Raw genomic sequence first — 14,228 nt, 5'->3', positions numbered from 1 at the left:
ATATTAAAATGAAGAAAACTATTAATATTCACAAAGAAAAAGGATAAAATACTTAAAACTAACTTATTCTAAAAGTGTTGGATTTGATATAATAATAATAAGATAGTATTTAGATTACGGTAACAGTTATTTTTTATTTAAAAATATATTAAAATAATTTATTTTTTAAAATTTATTTTTAACATCAATAAATTAAAATGATTCAGAAATATAAAAACACTAGTTTGTAGTATCAAAAACATTTCTTAAACGCAAAAACAATCCTGAAAAAGCATGATTTCAATAATTTGGAAAATGCACGTGCAAAATGTAATAGATGCATAAGTACGTACTAACAAAATGTATAATCTCTTGGCCTAAAATAATAATGCACGTATTATAATTATTGCTCTCTGAAGTATACATGGATCTCTCCTCTATCAGGGCGGGGGAGTCGGGGAGGCGCGTCTCCATTTGTAGGGCCAGAAGCTTTAGATATCTAAACAGATAGATACATACATGCCAACTACCTGAGCTTTAGATTTGTAGGCTTATATGTGAGGCAAGGGTGGCTAGCCAAAAGTAAATCTGTTGAACGATTTCAAGAATGTCCAAAACATGAATGACACACCAAGTTATAAATCAAGAGAACAAGAATAAGCTCTTATTAGTGGAGAAAGGAAAGAGGCTAGACATGGATGGTCGGGTGTGTGGTTCATTTGTGTGTCTTCAAAAGGTCCACACACCTAAAGAAATCAACATTCACTTTTCATGTTTCCTGGGTTGTTCTCCCTTTGAATGACATTTACGATGCCGATGGCTAAAAAAAATTCTACAATATCTAATCTAATCAGCCTGAGAATTTAGGAACTTAATTTGCATGTAATATAAAACAAGCTTGTGTAGCAGGTAAGAGGATTTTGTTTACATAATATATATTAATGCTGCCTGTATGTTCACGCAAATTTTAAACATAATTATCAGATGCAAATCTTAATTATTTCCCTGATATTAATATTGTTTGAATGTTCATGCTTTCATACATGTAAGAAGCGGAGACGCTCATGATCGAGCTAGAGTTCAACAAATTACTTAATAGAGCTTACTTAATTTGTTATGCTAAAAATGCATCGGGAATCATTCAAGGGAAATCAGGATCTTTCACCATATTCTCATGAGCCTGTAAATTCCGCAGTGGGATGGGTGCGTCTGTCCTTCGAAGCTGCTGCGAGTGAGACTTAGCCTTGTCGTTTCTCTTGTGTGCAGTTTCAGCAACATCTACTGCTTTCTGACTATTGCATCCCAATAGGCTATTTGGGCGGCTTCTTCTGGGCACTGTGGATGCTAAACAGGGATTAATTATGCTATTTTCAGCCAGCATCTTTTCATCATAGTCCACTGAAACAGCTGAGAAATCAGCAGCACTGGCGGTGACTACACTCCATTCAATGCTGCTCTCACTTGGCTCATAGTACCGGCTGGTTGGTGTCATACAGCTAGACATGCCATCAGATGTTTGCTTGGTGAATATAGGCTGTAGATGTGAACTTCCAGATAGGTTCTCAATCTCGAACAGATCCGAACTGCCATCGCTTTCAATATCTTCATACATCTGGCCGCTACTGGTTGAGGTGGGTGGGAGGTTTGGGGATTTTGGGATGGCATCCCATGTTAGCACAGACAGCTTTCTCTCCAGATTCAGTGCTATATCTTCCTTTTTAAGCAAATGGGAGCCGAACACCTCTAGGGATATTCGTGGGTCGTCTTCTATGATCTTCTGCTCCCCTCCTTTAAGATTCAAGTCTTGCACCCCGGAATTAACACATGGCAACACAAAGTACTCTCTTCTTTGTGAACCAACACTCGTTCTTTTAAAGCTCGGGCTGTGAAACTCATCTTTCACCTGGATTAGTCTTGATTGAGACTGCTTTCTAGTCCCTTCCAGTCCGATAGGATTGCGAGCAGATTCCCTCCTGAGCTCTTTTCCACGAGTCTCTCTGTGACCAATATTTTTATCCGTATAAACAGATTTCTTGTCTGAACAAGAGCCATTGCAGGCAAAGCCTGAAAAGAACCATCTTTCATTGACTTTCTGGTGCCTGGTTGGAGATGAATTTCTCAGGGGATTTGGTAGCAAAGCTTTTTTACTGTTCCAACTTGCTTCAGAACTCACACTTGGAGTTCCTAATCTGCTTCTCGGTCTCATCCGTTGTCGATCAACAGGGTATTCTTTCTCATGCACGTACTTTCCTGCATTAATATTGTCAACGATTCTTGGACTATCGTCATCCAGTTTCATATTGAAGTATCTCTCCGCGTCAAAGACGCTGATTTCCCCCTCTTCAGCTTTAGTCCTCTCTGACCTGGCAGGGAGGGAAATCTCTTGGCTTGAAGTGATTTTGGCAGGATGGGTAAACTGCACCGACTGATCTGTCAGCTTAAGTACAAAATTGTCTTCTTGCTGGGTGAGATAAGAAGAAAACGAGGCTTCGCGAAGATCAGGGCTCTTGCTGTCCATAGCACTAGAGATGGGGGAGATTGACTGGGCTAAGAAGCTGGGAATAAATCCTGCGGGAAAGAAAGAAGAGAGCAAATAGATGGTGAGAACACAAGGCACACTTTACAAAGCGATTTTTGAATGATATGGATCAGCTTTTGAAGATTCTAAAGCCATGGCATTAAAAAGAAGGAAGAAATGGTGCTGAAAGTGGGGGCAAGTATAGTACAGCAGAGTTTGACTGAGAGAAGGTTAAAGATCTCATGGCCGGATTCATAAGAACAACCAATTTTTTTTAGGAGGTGTTCGGCTTAGCTTAAAAATATGTCGATAATTTTTTGAGATTTTAAAATTAATAATTATTTAAATTTTTAATGATATGAAATTTATAATATTTAAATAGATAATTTTTAAAAAATAAATTTAAAATTTGATAAATTAAATTACATAATTTGAATCAATATTTATTTTTTAATTTATTAATATAAGTATTTGGATTAACTTGCACATATTTTAATTAATATCATGAGTTCTAAAATTAGCAATTATATAATTATCATATTAAAATCTATATACTTCAAACTTCAACTTGAGATTTCAAGGAGAAGAAAACTCTTTGTTTCATGCACTTACAATATACCGCACGTGGGGCTGCAACATATGTGCCTAATACCAATCCTACGTCTACCTGCAATATGTACATGCTTTGCTGTTAAGGAGAATTGTTTTATATGTATTTTTTTTTTTAATTTAAATCTCTGGATGGAATTTAAAAGGAATTTATCAAGTTCTTCAGAATGCGTCATCCTATGTAAAAAGTAAAAGTGGGGTTTCAATATCGTTTGAAAAAAAAACTTAGTTTTAATTAATATGTATAAATTTTACTGCGAAATAAAAATAAAAATTGTATTTTGTGCGGCGGTATAATAATCGTTCTAGGGGTAACACTATGTATGGACAACATGTTGACAAGTGGCAGAAGAGTTAAGATTTTGACCATTCTTTGGATAAGCTCTGTTATATTGATGGGGCATGAAAGGACCAAATCAATACGTTTATTTATCACTATTAACAGCATTCTAATTCTCATGTGAAACACATATCCTTACTGTTCTTGATAGCAGTTGCCCATCCTCTTTATTTATTTATATATATATATATATATATATATGGCCCCAGATATACAAACGTAATTCAACTATTATTAACACAACAAAAGAAAAAAAAAACCCTAAATAAAAAGGGGATTTCAATGTACTTTTCCTCTCAAGATTTTTTTTTCATTCTTTAATATTAAATTTATTAAAAATTAAATTTTATATTGTTTTTTCAATTTATTTTTTATAAAATTATTCTAGTCTCATGGCTTGGTTCACAAGTTTGATGGATTAACTTGAGTTTTTTTTCTTCTTTTTATGATTGAATTTTTTTTCTCTTAATTTCATTCTTCAATATTAAGTTGATTGAGAATTAAATTTTATAATTTATTTTGATTTACTTTTTATGAGGCTATACCCCTTTCATGACTCCCGATCATGTATTTGGAGGGTTAACTCGAGTTTACTAGAGTTATTTTCTAGTCAATTTTTATTTAATTTTTTTCAATTTTATCTATCGATATTGAGTTGATTGAGAATTAAGTTTTATAATTTATTTCAATTTTCTTTCTATTAGGTTATTCCGATCATATAATCCAGGTTATGGGTTTGATAAGTTAAATCAAGTCGAATCCGGTCATTTGTTTGCTATTTTTTAATATTTTTTTCAATTGCATCCTTCAACATTAAATTTATTGAAAACAGGGTTTCATAATTTATTTTAATTTGTTTTATATGAGATTATTATGATTTCACGATTCAACATGTGAACTGACAAGTTAACCCGGGTTGACCCGAATCGATCCAATATATTAGCTCAATATTTATAAAAAAAATATCATCTTAAATATTTATTTTAAGTCAAATTATGTTTTTATTGATCATTCGAGTTGTTTTTGTATCCGCTAAGATGATCACATCATATCAAGTCAATTTATAAAAAAAAAAAAAAAACTATACTAGAAAAAACATTACCAAATACCTAAATATTTTTTTATAATAAAAAATTAACTCAACTCGAATGCTGTGACAATAATCTAGTTGTAAAACTGTAAGTATTCGATCCAAATTTTGCTGAAAATTCCACCCCCCTTTTTCTTTTTGACGCTGGTGTCTTCCACTACCGGATCACCACCCCTCCAATCACAAAATCACCCCCAAAACCATCATTGAACTCATTATTTAAGTCTTCTTACAAAGCATTTTAAAAAAAACAAAATCTTAACTTTTAATAGAAAATTTTCAAGTCCTAAAACACCAAGTTTACGTTTGATATCAAACGTAAACTTGGTGTTTTAGGACTTGAAAATTTTCTATTAAAAAAAAGAAGTTGAAGTTTGTGGTATCGATGAATCTAAACAAGGGGACCTTTTATTTGATGATGATTTCGGTCATCTGGTTATCAAATTACAATCGAGAAAAAGACTATTCATTGCAACAGTAATTCCCTTGCTGTCCTAAACAATGTCTTCTTAAAAGAAAAACTTTTTTTTTGTTTTAGTTGCTAAAATCCAGAAAAAAAAATTGAATTAATTTTTTATTTTAGTTTAAATCAATATTTTTTTATAAAATAAAGAGTCAGCAAGCAACACAAATGAATACCATAAATACAAATACAAGTAATTTAAGACTTGTAAATATTTTAAAGATTTTAATTGAAAATTACTTTGTACTTAGAAAATACCTATAATAATATATAGCAACTAACAGTTTATCAATATGATACAAGAGATATAAATATTTTTAAACTCACAAAATATTAGAAAATTAAAACGAAGGAAAGACTTGAAAATTAATGTTAGAGAATTTTCTTGTGCGGTGTAAGCAGCCTAGCCAAGTAGATTTCTTTTCTTCTTCACTCATAAAACTCTTACGGAAAAAGAATTAATTTATTCATAAAAAGTTTATTTTAAAAAAATATTTGTAGTCATCAAGTATTAGAAAAGCAGCAAGGATAAACTGCAAAAACAATACTTCTAAGAACCGGAAAATGCAATTAACCAAATGAAAAACAAAAAAGAGTTCTCAGTGTGTGTATTGTGCTAGTTTTTATGGTTGTGTTTTGAAAAAAACTGTTTTATAAAAAATATTTTTAATTAAAATTAATTTTATATTTATATATATTTAATTAAAATTTTGATTGAAATTCACTAAAGGGAAAGATAGTCATGACTCTTGGGCCAAGGAGAGGGATTTGCATATCCTCTGGGACTAGAATAAGGCAATGCAGCTTCTCGTGTTCAGTAGGACAATGACGTTCCCTATAGATCATATTATCTCGGGGAAACGTCATTGCACTGATTTGATCTTGCAGGGAGTATAATCTATGTACTTGTCTTCACAAGCCTTAAACTCCCTTAATCCATCAATCATGCCAGCATCACCGTTCATCTGATAAAATTATAATAATTTTATAGAAAATAAAATAAAAAATAACACATATCTATTAATATTAAATCAATCAAATGTTAAATGATAAAATTAAAAAAATTAATTATTAAAAAATTTTATTTGATAATAAAAAAAATGTTAAACGAAAATATGATAATCTCATAACAAGCAAAATAGAAACAAATTGAAGCTCAATTTCTAGTAAATAAAATATTGAAAGATAAAATTGAAGAAAAAATATAATTTAAAAAGGGGGAAAAAAAACTCAACCCGTGCCAACCTGAGTTAACATGCAAACTCTTAATCAACTTGAGTTAACCTGCTAACCTCGTGATTATGGATAGAGGTTTGAGATAACCCTACAGGAAAAAAAGTGAAAAAAAAAAAGCACAAAGACCAGTTCCCAATAAATCAAATCTTTAAAGATGAAATTTAAAAAAAAATCAATTTAAAAAAAGACCTAAAAACAAGAATCATGTTAATCTTTGAAACTTGTGATCTTGATCATGAGTCTAGAACTAACCTCATAAAAGATAAACCCTAAAAAATAACAAAGAACAATTCTCAATCTACAAAATACCGAGTAATGAAATTGAAACTAAAATATAATAAAAAAAATCCAAAATAAAATAAATAATATAAAAAAAGAATGTGGATAGAATTTGACGTAAAATTAAACAGAAATCAAATGTTGAGAGAAGAAATTAAAAATAAAATTTAATTAGGTCAAAGATAAATAAAAAAATTAACAATAAAAAGAATGGGGACCAAATTTGATCTAGAAATTAAATAAAACCAAATGTTGATAGACAAAATTAAAAAAAAAATCAATAAAAAATCAAATAGCAATCAAAAGAATAGAGATCAAATTGAATATAAAAAATAAATTACAAGAAACCTTTATATTTTAGTAAGGAGAAGAGAAAGAAAATAGATAGGTAAAGAAAAGAGTTCAGTGGAGTCCAATCATTGTGCCATCATGCACACACGCTTGACCATTCGGAAGACCACGTAGAGATTCTTCCAAAGCCGCCACAAAAGGCATTGCTTGTTTGTCAGACGACACCTCACGTGTCGCCCACGTGCTTATATTTTTTATGTATTAAAATACAAAATTTCCTCTCAAAAAACCCAATAATATCTAAAAAACTAGTAGAAAAATATGAAAAAGCCCTTGGACACAAGTTAACTAATTCCATTTCTTTTAATGTGATCTAGTTACTTTACTATGCTGATAATAGATGAAAAGACCATCCTGCCCTCATTCAATCCAAAAATAACTAATAAGTCATGAGAGAAAAAAACGTATCACCCCTAAAATCAAGTTCAATGATTTTTCTTGGAATGCAAAAATAATTATTTTATTTAATTATTCTAATCTATAATGATTGTATCTTGATATATAGTGAAAAAATAATCTCTTTTATGTTTTTGTTAATATCAAAACCCACCTAGAAATTATTCCCTTTCTCTCTACCGTATGGTAGTACAATATTAAAAAACTATGTTATCCGGTTTAGGACAATTGATAATTTGGTATATGTTGGACCAAGAGTACTTCTGGAGAAATAAGAACTCGTGTGTGTGTGTGTGTATGAGAGAGAGAGAGAGGGAGAGAGAGAAAAGAACTCGTGTGTGTGTGTGTGTGTGTGTGTGTGTGTATGTGAGAGAGAGAGAGAGAGAGATAAGAACTCGTGTGTGTGTGAGAGAGAGAGAGTCATAACATAACTACATTGCAATTTTATCTTGTTAGTAATCCCCAATGTCAAGGCTTAAATTTAGAAGACTATTTGAATATAAAATATTCAATAATAAAATTTTAAATTAGAATTTTTATATGAATGTTTTTCAATATAATTTTATGTTTTTATATTTGTTGTCATTCTTGTGTTGCTCTTGTTTGTGTGAGTTTGCCATATTTTAGAGACAAAAGGTTAATTTTATTGTCAATGATTTTTATTTTATAAGATGAGTTTTTCTGAAGGTGCTTTTAACCCTTTATTTTACTTAAAAGGTAGATCGAGCCTTAAAAATATTTTTATTTGGGTTGTTTCTTTTTGTTTTTTGCATGATTATAGATTAATTTGAGGTTAGAAATGGATTAATGAGGTATTAAGGTGTTTTTATAGGTGAAAAAAAATCTAAATTAATATTTTGGACTGTAAAGGTTAGGTCTTAATTTTCTAACCATCTAATATGGTTAAAATTCAATCACGAAATGATGTGATGTGTGTATTATATTTTTTTTTAATATAATTGGGTGGACCACACATCATTCATCCACCCAATTCAAAAAAAAAATAATGGTTAGTTATGTATATCTTCTCTATTTTAGAATAATAGTTAGCCCACCTAAGCCAAGATGCTTAGTCTTTTCTTTATTTATTTATTTTTGGATTTCAATTGCAATTTAATTGAAATAAAAATTATATTTACAATTTTATTTCATTAAAAAAGAATTATTTATTTTAATTTCAAACACAATTATATTATTTTTATTACTAGTAAGTGCTCTTTTAAAATGGCCTTATAATTATATAGCTTTTTATTGTTTTCTTAGATTTTAATTAAGATTCATTATTATAAAATAATTAAATTCATATTTGAGATGTTATTTCATTATATAACATTTAATTTAGTATTTATTTTCAAATAAAATTATAGAATTCGTTTATAATATTAACAATTATTTTTTTAATTATTATATGTGAAAATGCTATGCAACTTTTTTTATATAAAAAAAACACGTTTATGCCCATGGATATTCTATGAAAAATAAAACTCAAATCATTATAGTTTTTGTGAATATTTTTTGTTGCTTTTGATTTTTTATTTTAATTAAATATTATGCTTATCAAAATTATTTTTCTTCTCCAAACAATAAAGAAATGCATGAATCAGAAAAGACAGTTTTGAAAAAAAAAAAAAAAAGAGTACATTTTTCCTTCATGATTTAATTTATTATCTTTTCAGTGAGTTATAAAACTAGTTTTGTCCATGACTGGTATAATGCATCTTAGAATCATATGTTGTAGATAGATATGATCACAATCATAATATTCAGATCTTTAAACATTTTCTCAACATAATTTGATTATAATAAAGTAATGCAATTATCATGCTTTATGATCTTTATGTCTAATACAACACTTCTTCTCCCACATTTTTCATGTTAGAAACGTCTTAGTTTCTTTGCATAATTTTAGTATTAGTGCTAATGTGCATCAATTTCTAACCGGAAAACAGAAGAAGCGAAATTTGAAGGCTCAAACCCTCTCAAGTCCACCGCAACAAAATGACTTCGTCTGTTGTCTTCAAATCCTTCACCGCACTCCGGCACTCCTCCCTCGAGCATCCAAAATTACTCCATTCCCACACAACCCCCAACTCCCCTTTAACATACCGCCGCTTCCGAATCACAGCCAGCAAGTCTAGTCCCAAGCTACACCGCAACCTCAGAGTAGCCGACGTCATCGGCGGAGGCCCTGCCGGTGGTTCCGTCGTGGAAACATTAGCCAAAGGAGGCATTGAGACATACCTCATCGAACGGAAGCTGGACAACTGTAAGCCATGCGGTGGTGCCATCCCTTTGTGCATGGTGGGTGAGTTCGACCTCCCATTGGACATTATAGATCGGAGAGTGACCAAGATGAAGATGATCTCTCCATCTAATATCGCCGTGGACATTGGGCAAACTTTGAAACCTCACAAGTACATCGGCATGGTGAGACGTGAGGTGCTTGATGCTTACTTGAGAGAAAGAGCGTCAAAGAATGGGGCTAAAGTAATAAATGGTTTGTTCTTGAAGATGGACATTCCTAACAAAGGTAGTGAAAATATAAATACTCCCTATGTCTTGCACTATACTGAGTATGATGGGAAGAAAGGCGGCACCGGAGAAAAGAAGACTTTGGAGGTTGACGCGGTGATTGGTGCTGATGGGGCAAATTCGCGTGTCGCCAAGTCTATTGATGCTGGTGATTACGACTACGCTATTGCTTTCCAGGTATACTTATTACTACGTACTATTTATCATTAGTAGCTTGATTCTACTCTACTCTATTTTATTTTGGCAACATTTTCTTACACTACTTTAATGAGATCAGTTCTTTTCAGTTCAGTAATGAATTGCGTTGAATTTGTTACATAAATCTCATATCGAATTGTGGAAAATGCTTGATTTCACAACCTTTCCATTCTGATTGTTACGCGAGGTGCCATCATCATATCAGCGTTCTTGTTCTTGTTCTTGTTCTTGTTCTTGTTTGATGACAGAAACTATACTTTCTAGTCTCAATTTGCACCAGAGGTCCTTCAAACTAACAATAATATGCTACAACATCGAATTTTGTTAGAGGATTGTCATAATTTCAATATTAACTTTTATATTTCGTGATATGGAAACTTTTACCTTTAAGTATTCTCTAATACAGGAACGATACTCTGACATACAATTATGTTGTGAAGATACAACTAAATATGTCAAGCAGTTTGTACCAGTAGTAAGTTGTTATTGATGGTTTAATGTAATTGACGAATACACACACAAAAAAAGAATTCCATAGCTGCCATGGATACTTTAGTATTGCCTTGGTAATTTTGGTTCTTGTTTGCCATATAACTAATTTTATGGTTGCCCGGATGAGTTATTACTATATTCTTCCAATTGTTTCTGTACATAGACATCTTAGATAAAATGCTTACAGCAGCTTCTGACATACATTGCTTTATTTATGCTTCCACGATTGGATTTTTCTCAAACATTATTGCATTGAACTCATGGATGGTATTCAATTCCTCCTCAGTTGATGTTCTTAAAGTCTTCTCGGGTTATTTTTTTTCCTTGTATTTACAGGAGAGGATGAAAATTCCCAATGATAAAATGATGTACTATGAGGATTTAGCTGAGATGTATGTTGGTGATGATGTCTCGCCAGACTTCTACGGGTGGGTCTTCCCCAAATGCGACCATGTTACTGTTGGAACTGAAACGGTGACTAACAAAGGTGACATCAAAAAATTCCAAGAAGCCACAAGAAACAGGGGCAGGGACAAGATCCTTGGTGGTAAGATTATACGAGTGGAAGCACACCAAATACCAGAACACCCCCGACCTCGCAGATTATTAGGTAGAGTAGCACTAGTTGGTGATGCAGCTGGGTATGTAACCAAATGCTCAGGTGAGGGTATCTATTTTGCAGCAAGGAGTGGTAGAATGTGTGCAGAGGCATTGGTTGAGGGTTCAGAGAATGGAAAGAGGATGGTGAATGAAAGTGACTTGAGGAAATATCTGGAGAAATGGGACAAGACATATTGGCCTACATATAAGGTGTTGGATGTGTTGCAAAAAGTTTTCTGCAAATCCAACCCAGCTAGAGAAGCTTTTGTAGAGATGTGCGCAGATGAGCACGTGCAAAAGATGACTTTTGATAGTTATTTGTACAAGAGGGTAGCGCCTGGGAACCCTTTGGAGGATTTGAAGCTGGCAGTGAATACCATTGGGAGCTTTGTGAGGGCTAATGCACTCAGAAAGGAAATGGAGAAGCTTAGCGTATGAGATATGCAAAACCATGTAATTAATAGGCTTGTTCTTCACCCATCTCTACCTCTACGAGAGACTGACTATCTTAAATTAACGGCTCCCTTCTTGAACCGACGCGAGATGAAATTTGTATTGTCGCCCTGTTGTCCCAATATTAACCAGGGAGCACAAGTAAACTTACCCGTGCTTGCTCTTTTAATGTAAAAAAATAAATATGTAAGTGTTTTCAATGGGTTTTTTATATAAAAAGTTATATATATATATATATATCAATAAATACTAATTTTTTTTTTATTAATGATATGTTGTGGGTAAACATGGTAAAAGAACATGATAATATTTCAAGTGTGTTTTATTGTACTGTGAAATTTTTAATTCACAAACATAAAGATATTTATACTAAATAAAATAAATTTAAAAATATGTGAACTAGTAAATTGAGAAAGAGTTGGGGGGTTGATATCAATACTATAGTAATTGATTCTTTGAATAAGATTTAATTTTTTTAAAAAAATCTCAATCCCCTCGTGCAAGAATTTTACAATCAATACTTTTTGAGAATATGTGAAATATTTTTTTCTAAATAATCTAGGGTAATGAATCTTATATTGATTACTCAAATATATTTATATAGTTCATGATATACTCAATATATTTCTCCATATTACCCTTGAATATGACAATGTTTAGTCATAATTAAGCATAACATTCACTTACATAACAATTACATGAGCCTTTTTTTAGACATAAGTGATCTCTCCATATAAAATTCATGTACATGTCAATTCATTATACAAGTCATCTAATAAGTACCTATATTTTAATTTCAAGTATCCCTCATACCTCAATTTATAATAACAATAACTTTCTTTCATAAATGAAAGAACATAATATATATTAGTCTTAACAATTTCATCTGATGTCTAGTCTTAATAGAGCATCGACTAAGAATATTTAGGAGCAATACTTTGATGCAATATGAATCTTATAATTATAACAACTTTATAATCTCATTTACAATTGTTCCAAAAAATTTATCTTCACTCTAAACTCATTAATCAAACATAAATGAATATTAAATATAAAATATCTTCATTAATAATAAATATATTTTGTATGAACAAAGTTAATACTATGTGTACCCAATCAATTGGTTGCATGACAAATATATTAATAGATGCAACATTTAAATACCATGGTATAGGGAGAGAATGATCAACAATACACCTTACCTATAAAATAGATAATGGACACTATATAGACCAATTAATTTTTTAAAAAGAAAAAACCTCAATTAGTAATTAGATTACTTAAAAGAGATATAATTGAAGAATCATTAACCACTACACAAGCTAGCAATATTGATCATAAAATGATATTAAAGAACATGCAGAGAGTTCCTAACTCTACACCACCAATTCCTCAAAAGGTTACACTAGACCAAAATCTATTAAAGAGACAAGTCATCAAAGAAATCTCTAAAAATATAAACAAGGTTATCACTAAAATAGTGAAAAATACCTTGAAAATAGCCAACCTCTAAGTGATAATAAGGTAACGTATGCTATAAATATAAAAGTAGGTATTGATCAACAAACCCAATAATGGGATAGTTTTCCAAAGTAATAAGACAACAATCTAGCAGCTTTAAGAAAAAGAAGAAGCAAACACCACAACTAGGCCCAATTCATTATTTACAGTACAACAAGCATGTAAGATGGCATTGGCTTTTAAACAGAAAGAACAAGTATTTATTAGAAAGAAAATTATATTGATAGTGTTAGAGGACAACAGAAGTGTTCAAATCCAGGATGAACATGTAAACTATAAGAAAGCTTCAGTAAAGACCCTCACCTTATTTAGGAAGAAAACCATGTAGATGATGAAAATGACTTGATTATTTTTCTTGATGATATTTAAATAGAAAGAAGAAGAAGAAGAACTAGATTTCTGAATTCTAATATAAAACATAATGAACATAATACATTAAATGATGAGGAACCTAAAAGACCTTTTGAAGCATTCATGAGCAATTATGAATAAATTATATCAACCAACATGTTAAATCATCATATTCTTTTGAAGCCAAGCCTAGTTGGCTACCTTATTTGGATAATAATTATAAGAACAGTATAAAAGGAGGTATAAATTATTGAAATCTAGTTTGAACCAATGGCTTAACAATAACCATGAATCATATTTTCTAAGCTAAAATTAGCTATGAAATGATATTTAAAACCTTTTTACATCAAAAGTAACTTTAATAATGTACTAATATAAAGGGTCCAAGTTAATAATGACGTCTTACTTAATATTATGCCTTTGCTTTTTTATCATTAAAGTGTATTGTCATAAGGCTAATAGTATCCCATTAGAACTAATCTTGGAAGTTTTTTACAAGTGGAATAAAAAACATCATAGGCTATAACTTTCTTTATAGTAAAAATAAAGACAAGCTACAACGCCTCGGGCAAGTTTGGATATACACAGCCTAATTTTAGGCATTTTTCTAGTTCTACAAGTATTTTTAATCAACAACAACATAGTTTCTAAGTATAACAAAGATTCTTTTAATGTTACAAAATCTTTATGATACAAGAATTTTTAGGCTGATTTTTCTAATGCATAATTTTATTCTAAGAACATAATTTTATATTCAACTATTAGTTCAGATTGAAATTTTACCAGATATTTCTAGAAATTTTGTTTTATATCGAGTTAA

General features: G+C 31.1%; 2 protein-coding genes across 2 annotated transcripts; one reads left to right on the top strand and one right to left on the bottom strand.

The window, feature by feature from the left end:
- Positions 1-944: 944 nt before the first annotated feature.
- On the bottom strand, positions 945-2,748 carry LOC133675610 (protein PHYTOCHROME KINASE SUBSTRATE 3-like). Its single transcript, XM_062097038.1, has one exon. It carries the CDS (start codon positions 2,495-2,497, stop codon positions 1,121-1,123), a length of 1,377 nt encoding a protein of 458 aa, XP_061953022.1. The 5' UTR covers positions 2,498-2,748; the 3' UTR covers positions 945-1,120.
- A 6,511-nt stretch (positions 2,749-9,259) lies between these two features.
- On the top strand, positions 9,260-11,723 carry LOC133675214 (geranylgeranyl diphosphate reductase, chloroplastic-like). Its single transcript, XM_062096520.1, has 2 exons — positions 9,260-9,970; positions 10,820-11,723. The coding sequence occupies exons 1-2, from the start codon at positions 9,260-9,262 to the stop codon at positions 11,519-11,521; spliced, it is 1,413 nt and encodes a 470-aa protein (XP_061952504.1). The 3' UTR covers positions 11,522-11,723.
- Positions 11,724-14,228: the final 2,505 nt, after the last annotated feature.

Source organism: Populus nigra, chromosome 16 (assembly GCF_951802175.1).
Source record: "Populus nigra chromosome 16, ddPopNigr1.1, whole genome shotgun sequence".
Taxonomy (NCBI): Eukaryota; Viridiplantae; Streptophyta; class Magnoliopsida; order Malpighiales; family Salicaceae; genus Populus; species Populus nigra.
This window is presented reverse-complemented; position numbering and strand designations above follow the sequence as displayed.

Excerpts from the sequence above, each read along its gene's own strand:
- LOC133675610 (XM_062097038.1), bottom strand. The coding sequence starts at position 2,497 with ATGGACAGCAAGAGCCCTGATCTTCGCGAAGCCTCGTTTTCTTCTTAT.
- LOC133675214 (XM_062096520.1), top strand. The coding sequence starts at position 9,260 with ATGACTTCGTCTGTTGTCTTCAAATCCTTCACCGCACTCCGGCACTCC. Across the intron at positions 9,971-10,819 it reads ACTACGCTATTGCTTTCCAG|GAGAGGATGAAAATTCCCAA; the intron begins GTATACTTATTA and ends TTGTATTTACAG.